The sequence below is a fragment of the Centruroides vittatus genome, unplaced genomic scaffold (genome assembly GCF_030686945.1).
Source record: "Centruroides vittatus isolate TY-2023 unplaced genomic scaffold, ASM3068694v2 contig_874, whole genome shotgun sequence".
NCBI lineage: Eukaryota > Metazoa > Arthropoda > Arachnida > Scorpiones > Buthidae > Centruroides > Centruroides vittatus.
In genome coordinates, this window is record NW_027122566.1 from 1,004,466 (window position 1) to 1,021,844 (window position 17,379).

The window sequence follows — 17,379 nt, forward strand, 5'->3', positions numbered from 1 at the left end:
ATTTGGCCAGGAGTGTGGCTTGTGGCTTTATTAAACCTGATTTATTTTCTTTGCCAAACTATTCGGCTTGATTAACACACGTACGAAAATTGGCGCACAAACCGCATTATGGCAAGGACCCTGCTCTCTATTGGCCCGCTGTCACTACGCTTCGCCAATCACTTTAATTCTTGACAGTTGTAGCGGACAGACAAGAGCATCATGGCAGTATGTGATAAGTGATGATGTCAAATGTGGATAACAATGAAATGACCTACACCTGTAAATAATGGAAAAAGAACAGAGAAGGACCGCAAAGTGAAAATGTGAAAATAAATATGAAATTGAGTCAATAACATAATCGAACAAGTCGAGGCAGCTTATTGGCATGAAATTCGCGGCCATCGATGCCAAATAATTGTTCTCGTAGACTTCCGGAAAGCTAAATGCTTGCAATGAAAGTCACTTAGCAAGCACGGGCGAAATCCTGGAGCCATTTGGACTACCAAGCTGTCTCGAATCTGTGAAATCATAACTGTGACTTATACCGACGTCCTATCTGTCTCTCTTTTCTCCATTATCACCAGGCTATGAGTCATGTAATTATAAAATGGGAAATTACCTTTTCATTAATTATAAATTTGATTTAAAAATGATTAATATATAAATTTAATCTGTTTTATCAGTATCTTATAGGATGTTGCATTTATGTTTATTTTTATAAGCAACAGCAATAATCAAATTTATAAAATGAAGCAAAGAGGAGTGAATTATATTATATTGACTGATTGAAAACAGAAGAGTTCTGAGAACAGGAGAGTCTGGATGGGACTTTCAATGGATGCTACACTAAATGAAGATGAACAAAGAATTACATATTACATATATCTACTGTATTTAAATGATGTAACTTCATCAGCACTATCATCTTTTGTAGAATCACAAATACACAATAAGTTTAAGTTAATTGTGTGTTGTAGTTTTTATATTTTGTGTGCTGAATATTAATGAAAAGTGTATAGGATGTTTGAGCAAATTTTGCCTCTGTTGTTAGATAATGTTTTAATTGTATAAAATTATAATAAATTTATTGCAAAGTGGTAGGAATGGATCTGGTCGTGGCCTGATCACTTTTTGGCCACCAATATTACAAATACAATTCTAATTTAGAATCACCTGTCAGTGTGCCACAACGTCAGACCAAACCACTAGACTTTTCTGTAAGAGGAAAGGGTTATCTGTAAGGTATTGCTTTCTCTCTCCTCTGGCAACACACACAGTACATCTCTACCCAAGGAGATTTAAAAATTAGAAAAGTTGAAAGTGAAATACTACTGCCATAATCATGGCAACCACACTATTTATTTGGCCAGACCACTTCTCCCTTCCTACAGTCTTGTCATGTTTCTGGAGAGGTTTTAATTTTTGTTTTTATATTTATACTGATGCTTTTGTTGGACATTTTTGTATTCTGCTGTTGAATATAACTGATAATTATTATTTATTTAATTAATTAATTAATTTAATTAATTATTTATTTATTATAGCAAACTCTAGCCCGATAATTCGGCTCTTGTGGATGTATAGCTTTGTAACGGGTTAGTCGTTATTTATTTGAATATAACTGATATAATAACTCCACAATAAACTTCAGTAGGTAAGAATACAGGAATACATTATATTTTTAACACAGGCAAACAGGATGTGAGAATTTAGTACTTTCATATTTTGTTCTATTTCTTAAAAAATTAATTCTGCTTTACAATAATGTCTTCTTGCTAGATTGTCTACTTTAGAACTGTGATAATAGTAATATAATATATATATATATATATATATATTTTTTTTTTTCATTTTTGGCTCTCTCTGCCCTTTAGGCACTAAGACAGCCCTTTTCCAAACCCATCATGGATTGGCCCACCCATGTAAACTTCTTGGGATTGCTTATCCGAATTTTATCTCAAGACCTCCAGTAAGCTGACATCTTAATTGCCACGTCTATCGGGCCATCTGATAAATTCGTTTTGCCAACCAGATTGAAATTATTATAATGATTATTCTGTGTGTACAGATTTCAAATTTATTCTGAATTTATTTATTACTATTTTACTCTTAATAAAACAATTTTCAAAAATTGCTTAACATAAGTATAGAAATTTAACATTTGTTTATTGAAATAATCTCACAAAATATGTTTTCTATTAAAATTTTTATTTAATTCAAATAGTATCAATAACAGCATCAAAATATATTTCGACAATCTATATTGGAAAATATAATACATTTATTTTTCATGCATTACACTATTGTTTTTATTCAACTATAAATATAAACAAAAATACATTTAAATTTAAATGAAAATGAGATTCTATTAATATCTTATCATGAAATGACATTTTTGTTTTTTTTTTTAAATAAAACTTGTACCACAATCTATACAATAAATTGAAAAATATTTGAAATTAAATTGTTCCCATAAATATATTGCAGCTATTTATTTTCAATTGTCATTCTGACAATAATTTTGATAAAATATTTAATTGCATTTTTAAAAAACTTTTTAAATAATAGTCTCTCAGAGACAATTTTTAGCATTTCACCGTTGACAAAAGTATTTAATACTTTCATCTAAATTCTTTTGTTTTGTTTAAATTTCTTATTCTATTAAATATATATATTTTAATTATATAAATTACAAATACAGTCATTTGACTTTATTGTTAATACTTTGTTTATTTCAATTTGTAAACTATAAATAAATGTTTCACATATATATTTTGATACTTAACTAATCTAAAATTAATCCCGTGCATTTGCAAAATAAACTTATGCAATTATATTTTTTGCATAACAAATAATATATTTTATTTAATGTAAAAATTCAATACGAGAAATAAAAAAGTAATAAAAACTATATTGTCAATATCCTGAATGTAAAATTAATATTTACAAAATATAAATAATTTTATATATCAGATAACAATTTAAATTGCTACCTTAATTTTTATTTGCAGTTAATATTTACTAAAGTAGATTTTATCAAAATGCTCTAGAAGATATGAAGGCGACCACAATAAATTCCAGCAAGCGTTTAATAAAAATTGAAGAATTTTTATTAAACACCTGCTGGAAGCAGGCCTATTAAGAGGCTTTTAGCCTCTTAATAGGCCTGCTTCAGAAGCTTAAGATTTATGACCCAAAGCAGGCCTATTAATGAGGCCAATAAGGTTCATCAATTTTCGGTAAATGCTTTAGAATTTCTTACAATTGTCTTCGTGCCTTCTAGAGATACATTTTCCAGTTTTTGAGTAAATTGTTTAGTTATTAAAATGATCATAGAAATTTTTAAAATGTTTTGATTTATATTTTGAAAAATTATTTTAAAATATTTAATTAATCACACAGTAAACAAAGTATTAAATACAAAATATTTTTCATAAATGTAAAAAAAACATTACAAAACTATTTAAAGAATGCACAATTATATGAATGTATTATCACAACTAGTGGCACATTTCCCAAATATGACTTCATATGACAAAAATTGTTCTGTAACTAAATGCTTAAAGAAATAATATAAAAAATACATTTTGTTTCAAAACGTTTTGTGTAAAACTATAATTAATATATTATTACAAGTACACTGTTATGCAAAAAACAAAAAAAAAAATGGAATGAGATATACCATGATTATATTACAATGAGATTCTGAAATTATATATAACTTGGTTAAGCATAAAATTAAAAATGGCAGATTATTTTTATTGCATGTATCTTTTACCTGAGTAAAGGATGATAAGAACATTTTTTAATAGCAAAATCATCTATTTGCACAATTTAAAATGTCATATTATTTGTTCATGCACAACCTTTCATCTTGGTCCATTTGATTTATTTATTTATTGGACAATTTGATTAGTAAAATGTAAAATAATTTTCCAATTTACTGCCAATTACTTATCTGAAACTATAATATAAAACTATAAGGCATAAAATAGTTAAGAAAATATTACAAGTAAATGTTGATGTACTACTAAAGATGGAACAGTAGGGACATTGGTAAGAACCACAGACTTGACATATGTTGAGTACAAATAAGCTGTACACATCTATTATAGTTTCGTTAAATCGCTCTAGAAAAATAAATTAAAATATAATTAATAAATAATACATAAAATTATTTCAAAAAACCGTTTATAAATATACCTTTTAAATTTTGATAAAAATTTCATTTTTTATAATATATAAAGGTATATTTAAAATGTTACCTTTTATATTTATATAGAAACTAGATTTTCTTATGCTTAATGTCATACGCACTACATTATCAAAAGTATTTGGAGAGTAAACAGACTTTGCGCTATTAATTTTCTGAGACAGCGTTTATGCTAATGAGTGTTTGAAATAAAAGGTCAGTATCTCGGGAGCATTAACAGAACCATGCACATCAAGGTGCCATTCAGTACATGTCATCTGAATGTGCTGAAATCTATTATAACTGACATTATTTAAAAATGAAAGCCTGATGGCACCTGTACCATGAAACTATAGATCAGAAGGCTATTAAAATTCAGAGTGAGAAAGAAAAGCTTTGTTACAACAGATAAATATTCACACACTAAGTTTCATTTGATAATATAGTGTATATGCAACAGTTGATAAATGATATACCATTTAAAAATGATCAATTTAAGTTAAATGTAATTTTACGACAATGTATTCATAAACAGATATAATTTTCTAAATTGCACCTTAAATATTGCTTAAAATGATTGTTGAATTTTTCAATTAAATGTAATATTTCATATTATTCATTTGGATCATAGTGTGATAAATGAATATCACATGTATCAGATCATGTAAATCCACTATTATGACATGAAAAATCTAACTATTTTGAATAAATAAAAATGTATATGAGATATTTTATCAGGAACATTTCAAAACTAAAGTATTTGTTTATAAAATAATTTACATTATTTCTATTGAAATTTTTTTTTAGTTTTAAAATGTTATGTACTGTACATTAGGTGCACCAGTGAGCTATTAATGTTAATATTTATTTTTTAATCTTCTAAGAAATTCAATTATCCTTTTTTGGGCTTAATTATTTGTATTGAATAAATGACGCATAGAAATTCTTTGTCAAATAAATTGTATTTGTTCTACTGTACATGCACAATACTCAACAATATGGAAATCGAAAATTAAAATTTGACTAACATTTTTATGCCAGTAGAAGTATTTGGTTTTGTCAAGGATACCTCAGATATATTGATATATGTGAAATTTATCAATCTATATTAATATAAGTTATTAAAAATAGAGGCTGATCATTTGATATTTCTAAAATATTGCAACTTTATAAGAAAACAAAATAATTATAATACGACACACTGTATAATATTTAAATATTACAATATTCTATTTAAAACTAATTAATCAATCACCTTCAATAAAACATTATTTCGGTTTCTTATGTGAAAACAATAAATTCAGATAAAACAAAAAAACAGCATGCATTTAAAAAAAAAACTTATAAAAACAGACTGCATTGAATAATTTAAAAAACATTAAAATAGAAATTAATTACAAAAGAAACAATTACTGGTAATATACTTTAAACATTACATACTTAACTAATATTTATTTATATTACATTGTTTGTAATGTTACTCTTATTATTATAACAATGTATATTAAGGTCATAATAGGAGCCATATACTGCCTAACAGAAATATGCTAGAGTTGCATTCTCTATCAAAATAGCATTTCTTATACATACATATATATATAGTACTGTATATATACAGGATAATTCAGAAATAGAATCATCTGATTGCAAATTTTTATCTAAAAATTAACAACACAGAATGATAAGTAATACATGAATGTAAAGGACAAATGTTCAATATGGTTTCCTTTAGTTGTACATATAATGTCAAGGCAAGATGCAAATTCCTGCCAAACATTTTCCAATGTGTCATTGGTAACTGTTTCTAAAGCAGCATAAATGCATTAAGTTTGCACAGACTTGTGGGCATAGGTGGGGCAAACACTTGATTTTTCACATACCTCCAAATAAGGTGACCAACCGTCCTCCTTTTGTAAGTTCTGTCCTCCCTCGAAAAGTGTCCTCCTAAATGTCCTCCTTTTTGATATTTGAAGACAAATAAGTCGTGAAATAAACCTTGATAATGCACTTTAACATTAAGTCATGGAAAGTTCGACCGACTCAACAACCCATGACTAAAAAAAAGAAGGTCAACGGATTCACGCTAGTCAATATAAACCTACGTGATGATATCGCTTATTCGATATAGCGTTCAAGTTTGCTCGAGTGTGGGCATATTACATTTCAATAATCCGATACTGTTTTATAAAACAGTTAAGAAGGGTGACACCCACGGTGTGACTTAGGATGACACCACAATATCCGCCCCGGGTGTCACCCATGCTAGCTACGCCACTGTGCATGCAGTAGAGATTATTATAGTGAAACATTTTATTCATTGCAATAATAATACTTTTATTTACAATATTTTTTCTTTTAATTTATGTGTCCTCCTTTTCACAATAAAAAAGTTGGTCACCTTACTCCAAAGGAAGAAATCGCATAGAGTAATATTCATAGACCTAGGAGGCCAACTGTGTAACACCAAGTCATCTGGCCTACTGCAACCAGTCCAACTGTGAGGTAGCTCTGTGTTATAAAATAATGAACCTCTATATGCCAGTGGGATGGTGCTCCTTCTTGTTGGGAAATTAATTTTGGGGAGAAAAATTGATTTTCCAACTGTCCTTTGACTAGAGAAAAAGCTGGATTTGTAACATATCCAAATATGGAATGCCAGTCACTGTTTCCTCTGCAAAAAAGAATGGTCTGTAATTTTTGATACAGAAAGTGCACAAAAAACATTCACTTTGGGGAATCCTGTTCATGTGCAATGCAAACATGAGTATTTTCAGAGACCCATATATGAAAATTATGATGGTTCACTGCTATTTAAATGGAAAGTGGCCTCATCACTAAAAATGAGTTGGGCATGAAAATCATCTGCCTCCATAGTTTCTTTCACATAAAAGAGAAGTTCAGTTATTGTAGCTTATCACTAGGCTTCAGTGCTTGCAAATTATGCAATTTGTATGGTTTGTAACACAACTTTTTCCTCAACACATGCCAAATAGTAGGCAGAGGAATCCCCAGTCCTCAACCAGTGCAATAGGTCAATTTCTTTGGTCTGTGTATAAAAGTCTCTCTCACTCTTTCAACATTCTCTGCATATATGCCTGGTTGCACTGGACTTATTCATTTACAAAGACATCCTATCTCCTTGAATTGCTGATATCACCTGCAAATATTCTCAGTAATTAGTGGATTTGTTTGGTACATTCTACAAAATTCATGCAGAACAGTGATTACCAACTGATATGATGCACATTGCAGCACACACAACTTTCTGCTGACTAAATACCATTTTCACTTCTCCAAAAGAATGTCTTAAATGACACACTAGCACCATCTGTTGTTCATAATCTAAAACTTAGACATTTGTCCTTTACATTCATGTATTACTTATCATTCTGTGTTATTAATTTTTAATTTTTTAAAATATACAAATTCAAAATCAGGTGATTCTCTCTGAATGACCAGAGCTGTACAGAAGCCCAAGCCAGAATTTTTAAGTCTAAAAAATCAAGTTTTGTAATTTTAAGTGTACAAGGTGAGTAAGAAGAAAACTAATGAACTGAAAACATCAAATCAGAAGAAGGATAAAGGACCTTCCAGCCTTTCTTTCTCTTTTTTGTAGTACCTAGGTCCAGAACCTATGATTACTCTCCATTGTCTTGCATACAAATGACCTAATTGTGCAGTTAAAAATATTTTTGATTCATTAAAACTTTTATTGAAGTAGCGAGTTAGTTGTTATAATATCTGATATTTTTATAATTGATAAAAATCAAATTTTATCAGGCAAATCTGTCAATTCTCTTGATAAAATTAACAGTCAATCATTTAGAATGAGATATTAAAAATATGGCTAGGTTTTCCTCCCTCTCCAATTACAAGTTATTTGTTTTTGTGTATGATAATTTGATAATCTCCATTTAAAATTTGAAAATAATTGGAAAATTTAATTTCAATTTTTAATTTCTTTTGGTATCATCAAGTATTGTGCTTTAATAGATATTTATTACTGGTAAATTAATAATGGATTAAATTAGATTTAATACATTTTTCATTATATTTCATAGAGATTATTGGATTTAATTATTATTCACTTTATTTAAAGTTTAAAAATAAAATTTTGAGTTTATAATTTACCTGGAGCATAATAGTCATAAACTTTAGCTGATATAAAACGAGTCATATTGGCCACTGGAAACCAGCGTTGTACAGTAAATGAAAGACATATGGGATTTGAATCCAGCTATAAAAATAAAAAATATAAGATTCAAAATATATCTCCAAATATAATTGTGTATAATATTAATCATAATAAAGATTTATAAAATTATTGATTATTCTTAATAGGAAAAAAATTAATATTATTATTATTATTCTTATTAGGGAAAATTAAATTTCTTTTTTCATTAAATTTCAATTGTTTAAAAACATTTCCATTAAATATTTACTATTTTTAAATATAGAGTATCTAATATCAGATGACTTTGTACATTCGTAATAGAAAAAACACTTCTAATATTTAAAAAGTTTTCCAAATAGTAGAAGTGAATTTTTGCTGTTTTTCATGTTATTTTATGTAATATTTTTATATTACTGTTACTCATATTTGAATGTTTGCTGAAACTGTTCTGATGTAAGAAACGAAAACGTTTACAATAAAATATTTTGCTTCGAATATCCTGAAATAAATACTCAATTCTCATTGTCATGATGCTAAGTGTAAGTTCGCCGACCTTTAGGGGGGGATCGTTAATCCCGCGACAGGATGGTCTAGGGTCGTTCGCGTGTGGGTGTGAGGGAGGATGACACAGACAATAAGTGTCTCACAAAGAAACCCGTTTATTTAAATATAAAACAACTCACACTATACACAGATCGTTACAAAGGTGAACGTTCGAACGTTTTTGTGCCGATGTGTTTCCTATCGTCGCTCGATAGAAGGCCCCGGGGCAGCGGCTGGTGCAGCGACTCGTCGGTTGGCGTCGGCGGACCTTTCGATGGACACCTTGGAACACCTCTTGTCTCCCTTGAAACCTCTCGGAAAAGTCTCTTGTCCTTCCAATTCGGCGATTACTTCAATCTCTCTTTTTCGTATTGTTCATGTTGATTGGCTCCACGTCCTTCCTTTCTCTCTTCTCGATTGGTCCCTCGCTTGTTTCCAAGCGAAAAACGACCCCTGTTCGAGTCACGAGAAAGAGCAGCCTCGACGAATTTTACTTGACACCCTCCGTTTACTCAGGATGGAAAGAATTGATGGAACTTTGAAACTTGCGCTCATATTTTCCCTATTGTTGTCTAGTCTGAGAGATTTTTGAAATTCAATGCTTTGATATGAAGTTCCTTTTCATAATTAACTTTTCCCTTTTTCCTAATTTTAATGATCTAAATTTCGTATACGAGCGACTTGTCAAAGGTCCATCTATACTGGAGGACATTCGTCTACAATCATTACTCATTACAATTATTGCGTTTTATTTTACATTAGGCCTTTTTGTCTTTCGACATCTTTCTCCTTTTTTTTCATGCGTCGCGGTTTCAAATGACTAACGCGTCAAATACGATCTTTGATCGGCTTTTGTCCCTTTTAACAATGGACGATTTTCTACATTCGTTTTAACAATTTTCTAATATAAATAATTAATGTTAACCCGTTTTTGGGACTTCACAGGGCTCCCCGCCATTTAAAAATGTGGCTTCGAGGCTAGCGACATTTTTCCTGGCGGCTCTAGAAGCTGTCAGTCCACGCTTCCGTCTTTTCGGAAGTGACATAACATCAACAATGGTCTACAGTTTTGTTGTTCTTTCGCACGTGTCTGATCTCACGTTACATTGAAATCGGGTGTGTGTGTGCGTGTGTTTTTTTTTCAACATCTCATTCTCATTTGATCGTACAAAATTTCAATTGATTGATGAGTTCGTGTAACATCTCTTGACTTCTGTCAAGGTACGGATTATTTTGACAACATAAAATTTTTTTTTTCATTTGGCGTTCGAGCAATCCATATCAATCCCTATGGTTCCAATTTTCTTTCAGAAGGCCGAAAAGGGGTTTGTCTGGTCGGTCTGTCACTCAGAAAATAAGTTTCTTTGCTACTTCCGGGACACGTGGACGTGTTGACTTCATGTCCGATGGTCACGTGTCTTCCGAGGTGCATTTCTTTTTTTTTCTTTGGAAGTTTCCGGTTTCCAACAGAATCTCGTCAAGTACTTTGGAGCGACTGTTCTCCATTTTGTACTAGACAAGGAATGAAAGGATGTCTGCAAGGACGGTGGGTGTCTAACAACCTGGTCATCCTCTGCAGGCAGCGCTTTTTCCGGGTGAATACGTGACAGTTTCTGCTATCGGTTTCCGATGCAGATTACCGCAAATCAAGGTCACGTAGTCCTGAGGGGACATTTTCCTCGATTCTGTTGAATGTTTGACTCTGGGTGGTTGATTTTGATGACGACTTCGACATCTCCGAATATCGTCATGTTTCGTTGAGTCCACTCATTCGACTGTTACAATTCCTTGTGACAGACCTGATTGTCTCGCGCGCGTTTAAAATAGGAGGATCAATTTTCCTCACAGTTGGACTATATGAATCGCTCAATCCATGAGGGATTTTGCTTGATTGTTTTTCGCGACAATGTTTTTCCTGCTGAAGTTTTGTTTCAGATTCGGTTTCAATTTTTTCGGTTTTGATCCACGTGTGTGAATCTTGATTTCACATCTCATTCTTTCCAACAAAACATAATTCCTTTTCTCGACAAAGGTACAAAATTCAAAATTTCGTTGGCGACACATATCAACAAGAACGAGTAAATTTTTACAGTCTTTTCTCCATTATCTATCAAAAAGGTTCACATTACTAAAGTTCCGTTTACGCGACAATTTGTCTAAATGCGCACGCGTTTTTACATTGGACCTCACTCCATCTGGACGATGATATCCTCTCTTTCATAAGAAAGAGAAGCTACCATTTACAACTGGTGAATAATCCGATTGGAGTGTTAGGTGGCAAACGCGGGAGACTTTCAGTTTGTGGCATTTCGGACTCGTCCGCGTCTTGCACCATCGTCACTTTCGGCTGAACAATTCCCGATGATTTAGGGAGGACCCAGGGATAATCACTCACTGGTCCTTGACTTCGGAGTGCATAGGGGTGTGCAGGTGGCGACAGGGTCGGGGGCTGATCAGCCTCCGCTTCTCTGGTGGAGCTCGCGATATTTGTCTGTCTCTGCTGCAATGATTCTAGAATAATCTCATCCCAGGGGTCGACTGGTTCTATCTGTGGTTGGGCTACGATTTGGGGTGACAAATTTATGTCTTGCGCGTTTGTTTTGTCTTCTCTCGCCTCTGGTGGTGCAAATTCTAGCCTAGCGATCGCTGGTTTCAATCTGTTAGCATGTGTGTGCAATTTCTTTCCAGATTGGATGTGTTGTACTATGAAATCTACGGGACTCGTCTCTGCAATTATTCTGTATGGACCGTGCCACCTAGGGGCTAATTTCCGCTTTAAACCGGAGGGAACAACTACTTCGTTCACGAAAACTCTATCTCCGATTGAAAATTTATAGGGTTTATTTTTGCGCTGATGATATGTGTTCCTATCATTCGCCGCTTTCTCCGCGTGCTCTTGAGCTAACTTGTGAGCTGAGGTCATCCTCGCTTGTAATTCGCTCGCATAATTTTCGCTTATATCATATCGGGGTCTATTGGGTTCTGTCACTATGTCAAAAGGATAAGTCGGATCGCGTCCATATAAAAGGAAGAAGGGTGTTTCATTGGTGCTCGAGTGTACCGTTGTGTTGTACGCAAAGAGAGCATAGGGGATCATCTCATCCCAATTTCTCTGATCCGCGTCAACATAGTGCGTTAGAATGTCGATCAATGTTTTGTTCAATCGCTCGACCATTCCGTTACATTGGGGGTGATAAGCTGTAGTAAGAAGCCTTTCCACGCGTAGTAATTCGCAGACCTCCTTCATGACTTTAGAGACAAAATTTGATCCTCTATCTGTGAGCAATTGCTTTGGGACTGAATGTCTAAGAATAACTTGGGTGACGAACGCTTTCGCCACGGTTTTTGCGGTGATATCAGGCAAAGGGATGGCTTCTGCCCATCTAGAAAAATGATCAATGAAGACTAATAGATACTTGTTGCCGTTGTAAGTATTAGGAAGGGGACCCTGGATATCCAGCGCAGTGCGTTCGAAGAGTCTCGATACTCGAGGGAACGTCTGCAGCGGGGCTTGATGTCCATGTTGGGGCCTTCTCCTCATTGCACATTCCTGGCAACTATCACAGTAATGCGTAATGTTTTTGTTCATCTCAGGCCAAAAGAATTGTGTCTGCAATTTTTTTTTCATTTTTTTCGCGCCTAAATGTCCCGCACTTGGGATATCATGAAATAATTTTAAAACATAGTCGATCATGATTTTGGGTATGACCAATCTATCCCATTTTTCGTTTCTCTCGGGATTTTCTTTCCTATGATAGAGCGTATCATCCGCGTCTAAATAATAATTCCTAATGTCTGAATTTGTTCCCTGGGAGAACGGGTCTCCCTTCAGTTGTTGTCTAATCTGTTCACAAAAGGGGTCCTTTAATTGCTGCTCTTTTATTTGTGCTTTACTGTATATCGGTTGTATTTCGTCTATTTTCGTTATGGGCAAGCGGCTCAGCGCGTCAGCATTCGTATGCGTTTTGCCTGGTTTGTGTATGATCTCAAACTGATATTCCTGGAGCGCTAGGTTCCAACGACTTAGTCTAGAACTTTCATCTCTAACATTAATGAGCCATTTAAGGGGTCTATGATCTGTGATAATTTTAAACTTTTTTCCATACAAATAGGGTCTAAAATGTTTGATTGACCAAATTACAGCTAGACATTCTTTCTCTGTGGTACTATAATTCCTCTCGGCTGGTTTGAGCAACCTGCTTGCGTAAGCCACCGGAAGTTCTCCACGCGCATCTTCCTGCGACAACACCGCACCTATCGCAGTGTTAGATGCATCGGTTGCCAATATGAAGGGGCTATCGAAGTCTGGTGATCGTAGTAATGGGGCTGATATTAATGTTTCTTTTAACCTTTCGAATACTGCTTCATGGTTCTCGGTCCAATGGAATTTCTCATCCTTCTTCAGTAAATCGGAAAGGGGTTTCGAAATCCTTGCATATTGAGAAATATGTCGCCTATAGTAACCTGTCAATCCTAAAAATGCTCTAACGTCCTTCTCACTTTGTGGTCGGGGAAAATTTTTAACGCACTCTATTTTCGTTGGGTCGGGTCGGATGCCTTCTTCCGACACTTCGTGTCCCAAGAATTTTATCTGTCGTTTCAAGAAACTGCATTTTTTGGGTTTAAGTTTTATCCCTGCACTTGCCAGACGTTGAAAGACCAATTCTAAGCGCTCTAAGTGCGATTTGACGTCAGAACTAAACACTAGGATGTCATCCATATAAACCAGACAGATTTTGTGTTTTAAGCCCGTTAGTATCAAATCTGCAAGACGTTGGAAGGTTGCAGCTGCATTGCAAAGTCCCATAGCCATGCGGTTAAACTGGTAATGCCCTGACGGGGTACTGAATCCTGTCTTTTCTTTTGAGTCTGGGTCTAATGGTAACTGCCAATATCCACTTAGGGTGTCCATCGTGGAAAAATATCTTGCCTTTCCTAGTAAACTTAATGACTCTTGAACAAGGGGCAAAGGATAAGGATCTATTTTTGTAATTTTATTCAATTGACGGTAATCTACAACCAATCTATAGCCTTGCGGCCTCTTAGCGACCAATAAGGCCGGTGCTGACCAAGGGGAGGTAGACGGTTCAACCACCCCACTTTTAATCATATTTTCTACTAAATCGTCCATTATTTCTCTTTGCGCGTAAGGGATTCTGTATGGGGCACGACAAATAGGAGGGTTATTCCCTGTATCTATTTTATGTTCTATTAAATCACAATAGCCCAAGTCGAAATCATCTTTCGCAAACACGTGTTTATATTTGTATAGTAGGTCCAATAAAGGGGTTAGTTTGTCTTTTCCTATTTCGTTAAGGTTAAACAGATTTGCAAACTGAGCTCTAGTTAATTCATTTTCATTTGATCGCATCATTTCATTTCGCTCGGCCTCTTGCTGTGTTTCTTGTTCCGCTAAGACAAAAGTTCCTACTTTACTTCCCTTATTGATTTTTACAGGCCGCGTTTTTGTATTTAAAATTCTAACAGGTATTCTACCTTGCTTCCGGGTATTTACTAATGTACTCGCAACAAAAACTCCTTCTCTTTCAAAGGGTGTAGGTTCAACTACTCCTATCTGATTTGTCGCGTGTGGATGGACTTTTCCCTCTACAATAACCTCTGATCGCGGAGGAACGACGTAATCGTCTGTTAACGTCACTTCCTTTGGGATGTCCTCTCTCTGCTCTATGCTATTAACTGCTGTTTGTTTTTGTTTTTCCCGTCTTAAATTTCGCTTATTCTTTTGCACCCGTTTGTTTTTCTTTTTCATTTCCGCGTTTTTTCTAATTTTATTGTCTTTATTACTAGCTAAATTTTCATCATTTTCTGACGATGCTCGTGTCTTTGAGTTAGCCTGCTCGCTATTAACTTCAACGTTTTCCTTTGGTTTGGAACTGTCGTCGGTTTCTTTTATTTCGGTTAAACCCGCAAAGGTCACCGTGTCTCCTGACGGGAAACTAAGCTTCGCGTTCTTAACCGAGATTGTAACATCGTATTTTTCGAGAACATCTCTACCTAAGATTCCATCATTAGGCTTAGTAATCTCGGGGTTTACTACATAACAATCGTGGAAGAAGATCAAACGCCCGATTTGGAGCTTTAACCTGAACTTTCCGAATGTCTCGATAACATGCCCGGTAACGCTAATTAACTCTACTGCTCTACTTTCAGCGCGCGGTAATTGTGTTATATCGGGAAATAGGGCTCTAGAAATTAAAGTGACAGCTGCGCCTGTGTCTATGGTCAGCTGAAGCTCTCTACCTTCTACCTTGCAAACCATTGTACAAGGAGGCAATTCTGTACTCCTTGATTTATTGATTCCTACTAATTGGGTTGCATTCGGACCTACCGATGGTTGATTTGTTTCGAAATTTTGTTCTCTAAACGTAACCGACGTGACTCTGTCCGAGTCTCGAGTTTGCCTATTGTCTACTGGACTATTTTCCGATGCGGGCAGCGCTAAAAATCGAGGGATAGCCACGTTATTCGGCGCGCGCTCCATCTCGAAGCTGCTTCCGGACCAACCCAGACCATAACAAGGGGGGTAAAAGGGTAACGGAACACCTTGTCCATTGTTTTCGTATGCAAATTGTCTAAATTGTGTAGGGAAAAAGGGTGTCGGTTCGGACCGATTCATTCTAAAGGGGTTCGGCAGATTTCTAACGGGGTTTTGCCATTCGGGTGCTTCTCGACTCTCTCTCCACCTCTCGTGATATTGAGGAGAAACATTTCCTCCATACCACTCGAGGGGTGTTGGCGTGGACTCTCCGTGTCCTGCCCAACTAGGGTTCCTTGAGTGAAAGTTTACAAATCTACTCCCACCTCCTCGCCAAGGGGACATCAAACCTTGTCCCCAGTTCCGATTAGAAGGGAAGCTGTAGCAAGGATATCGCGCGCGGGGTTGTCCTTGCTGGGCAGCGGGCTGTGATCGCGGGGGAAATCGATATGCTTCGCGGCGCGGGAGGCTCGGGGGATAACGCGGATTTCTCGTTTCATTATTTGTCCTTTCAGTTCCTTGTGTCCGGTTAACGCGTGAGGGTTCCTCTCTTGGGGACTTATTTGTAGGCTTGGGCGCTGACGGTTGATCGAGTCTTTTTCCTAAGGTTTCTAATTGTGTCGACAGTTGCGCGATTTTTGCATCGAGAGCCGATTCTCTCCGCGAATTGACATCTTCTGTCTGTGCGTCGTGACTCTCTACTGCATCGTCTATGCTGGCGACTACATTTCGCGTTTTTCCCACTAGCTGATCTATTGTTTCCTCGCGGATTGCTACTCTCAGCGCTTCCGCAAAGGTCGGAGGGTCATGGGTCATCACCTTCCTCTTTAGTTTATCGGACAGTCCATGCAGGAATTGGACACGCAATTTTTCATCCAGTTCCTGTTGCTGACAGCGCTTGATAACTGCGTTTTCCTGTTCATTTGCGCCTGCATGCTCTATCATTGTTGTGCTGGCCAGACTTTGCAATCGGACCGCGAATTCTTGTACCCTTTCGTCTCTTCCCTGCGCGCACGCATGAAATTTCTGGACCCTAATCGAGTAAGGCTCTTGATCAAATCGAGTGATCATCGAGCGTTTGAACTGCCCGAAGTCGGTCACGCACTTCATATTGAGATCGTGCCACGCAAAATCTCGGAGCTATGCCTGCGAGCTTGCATTTCGCAATACTCAAGCACTGTCTAGGCGTCCATCCTGCTAGACTCGCGATCTCTTCTAGCGTGTCGAAAAAGTCCGTGACACGTCCTGTTTCACCCGCGAAGGTCGGGATCATTCCTCCGAACGCGGAAAAGGAGTAAAGAGAACCGCTATTGCCACCGTCCCGAGGTCGCGTGGGGACACTTGCGTCTGCCTCCATTTTTCAACCCACTTTGAAAAAAAATTTCTCTTGTCAGCGTAACTTACGGAAATTTTGGTGGGATTAAAATATCCCAAGCTTCTGACACCAGTGTAAGTTCGCCGACCTTTAGGGGGGGATCGTTAATCCCGCGACAGGATGGTCTAGGGTCGTTCGCGTGTGGGTGTGAGGGAGGATGACACAGACAATAAGTGTCTCACAAAGAAACCCGTTTATTTAAATATAAAACAACTCACACTATACACAGATCGTTACAAAGGTGAACGTTCGAACGTTTTTGTGCCGATGTGTTTCCTATCGTCGCTCGATAGAAGGCCCCGGGGCAGCGGCTGGTGCAGCGACTCGTCGGTTGGCGTCGGCGGACCTTTCGATGGACACCTTGGAACACCTCTTGTCTCCCTTGAAACCTCTCGGAAAAGTCTCTTGTCCTTCCAATTCGGCGATTACTTCAATCTCTCTTTTTCGTATTGTTCATGTTGATTGGCTCCACGTCCTTCCTTTCTCTCTTCTCGATTGGTCCCTCGCTTGTTTCCAAGCGAAAAACGACCCCTGTTCGAGTCACGAGAAAGAGCCGCCTCGACGAATTTTACTTGACACCCTCCGTTTACTCAGGATGGAAAGAATTGATGGAACTT

General features: G+C 35.9%; 1 protein-coding gene across 1 annotated transcript in view; it reads right to left on the reverse strand.

Annotated features, from left to right (window-relative positions):
• Positions 1 to 2,169: 2,169 nt before the first annotated feature.
• The window catches only part of LOC136982884 (CD109 antigen-like), a 96,987-nt gene continuing 81,777 nt past the window's right edge, over positions 2,170 to 17,379 (reverse strand). Inside the window, 2 exon segments of the mRNA XM_067279436.1 lie at positions 2,170 to 4,112; positions 8,306 to 8,411. Of these exon segments, the coding sequence (XP_067135537.1) occupies positions 3,937 to 4,112; positions 8,306 to 8,411 (282 nt within the window). The 3' untranslated portion in view covers positions 2,170 to 3,936.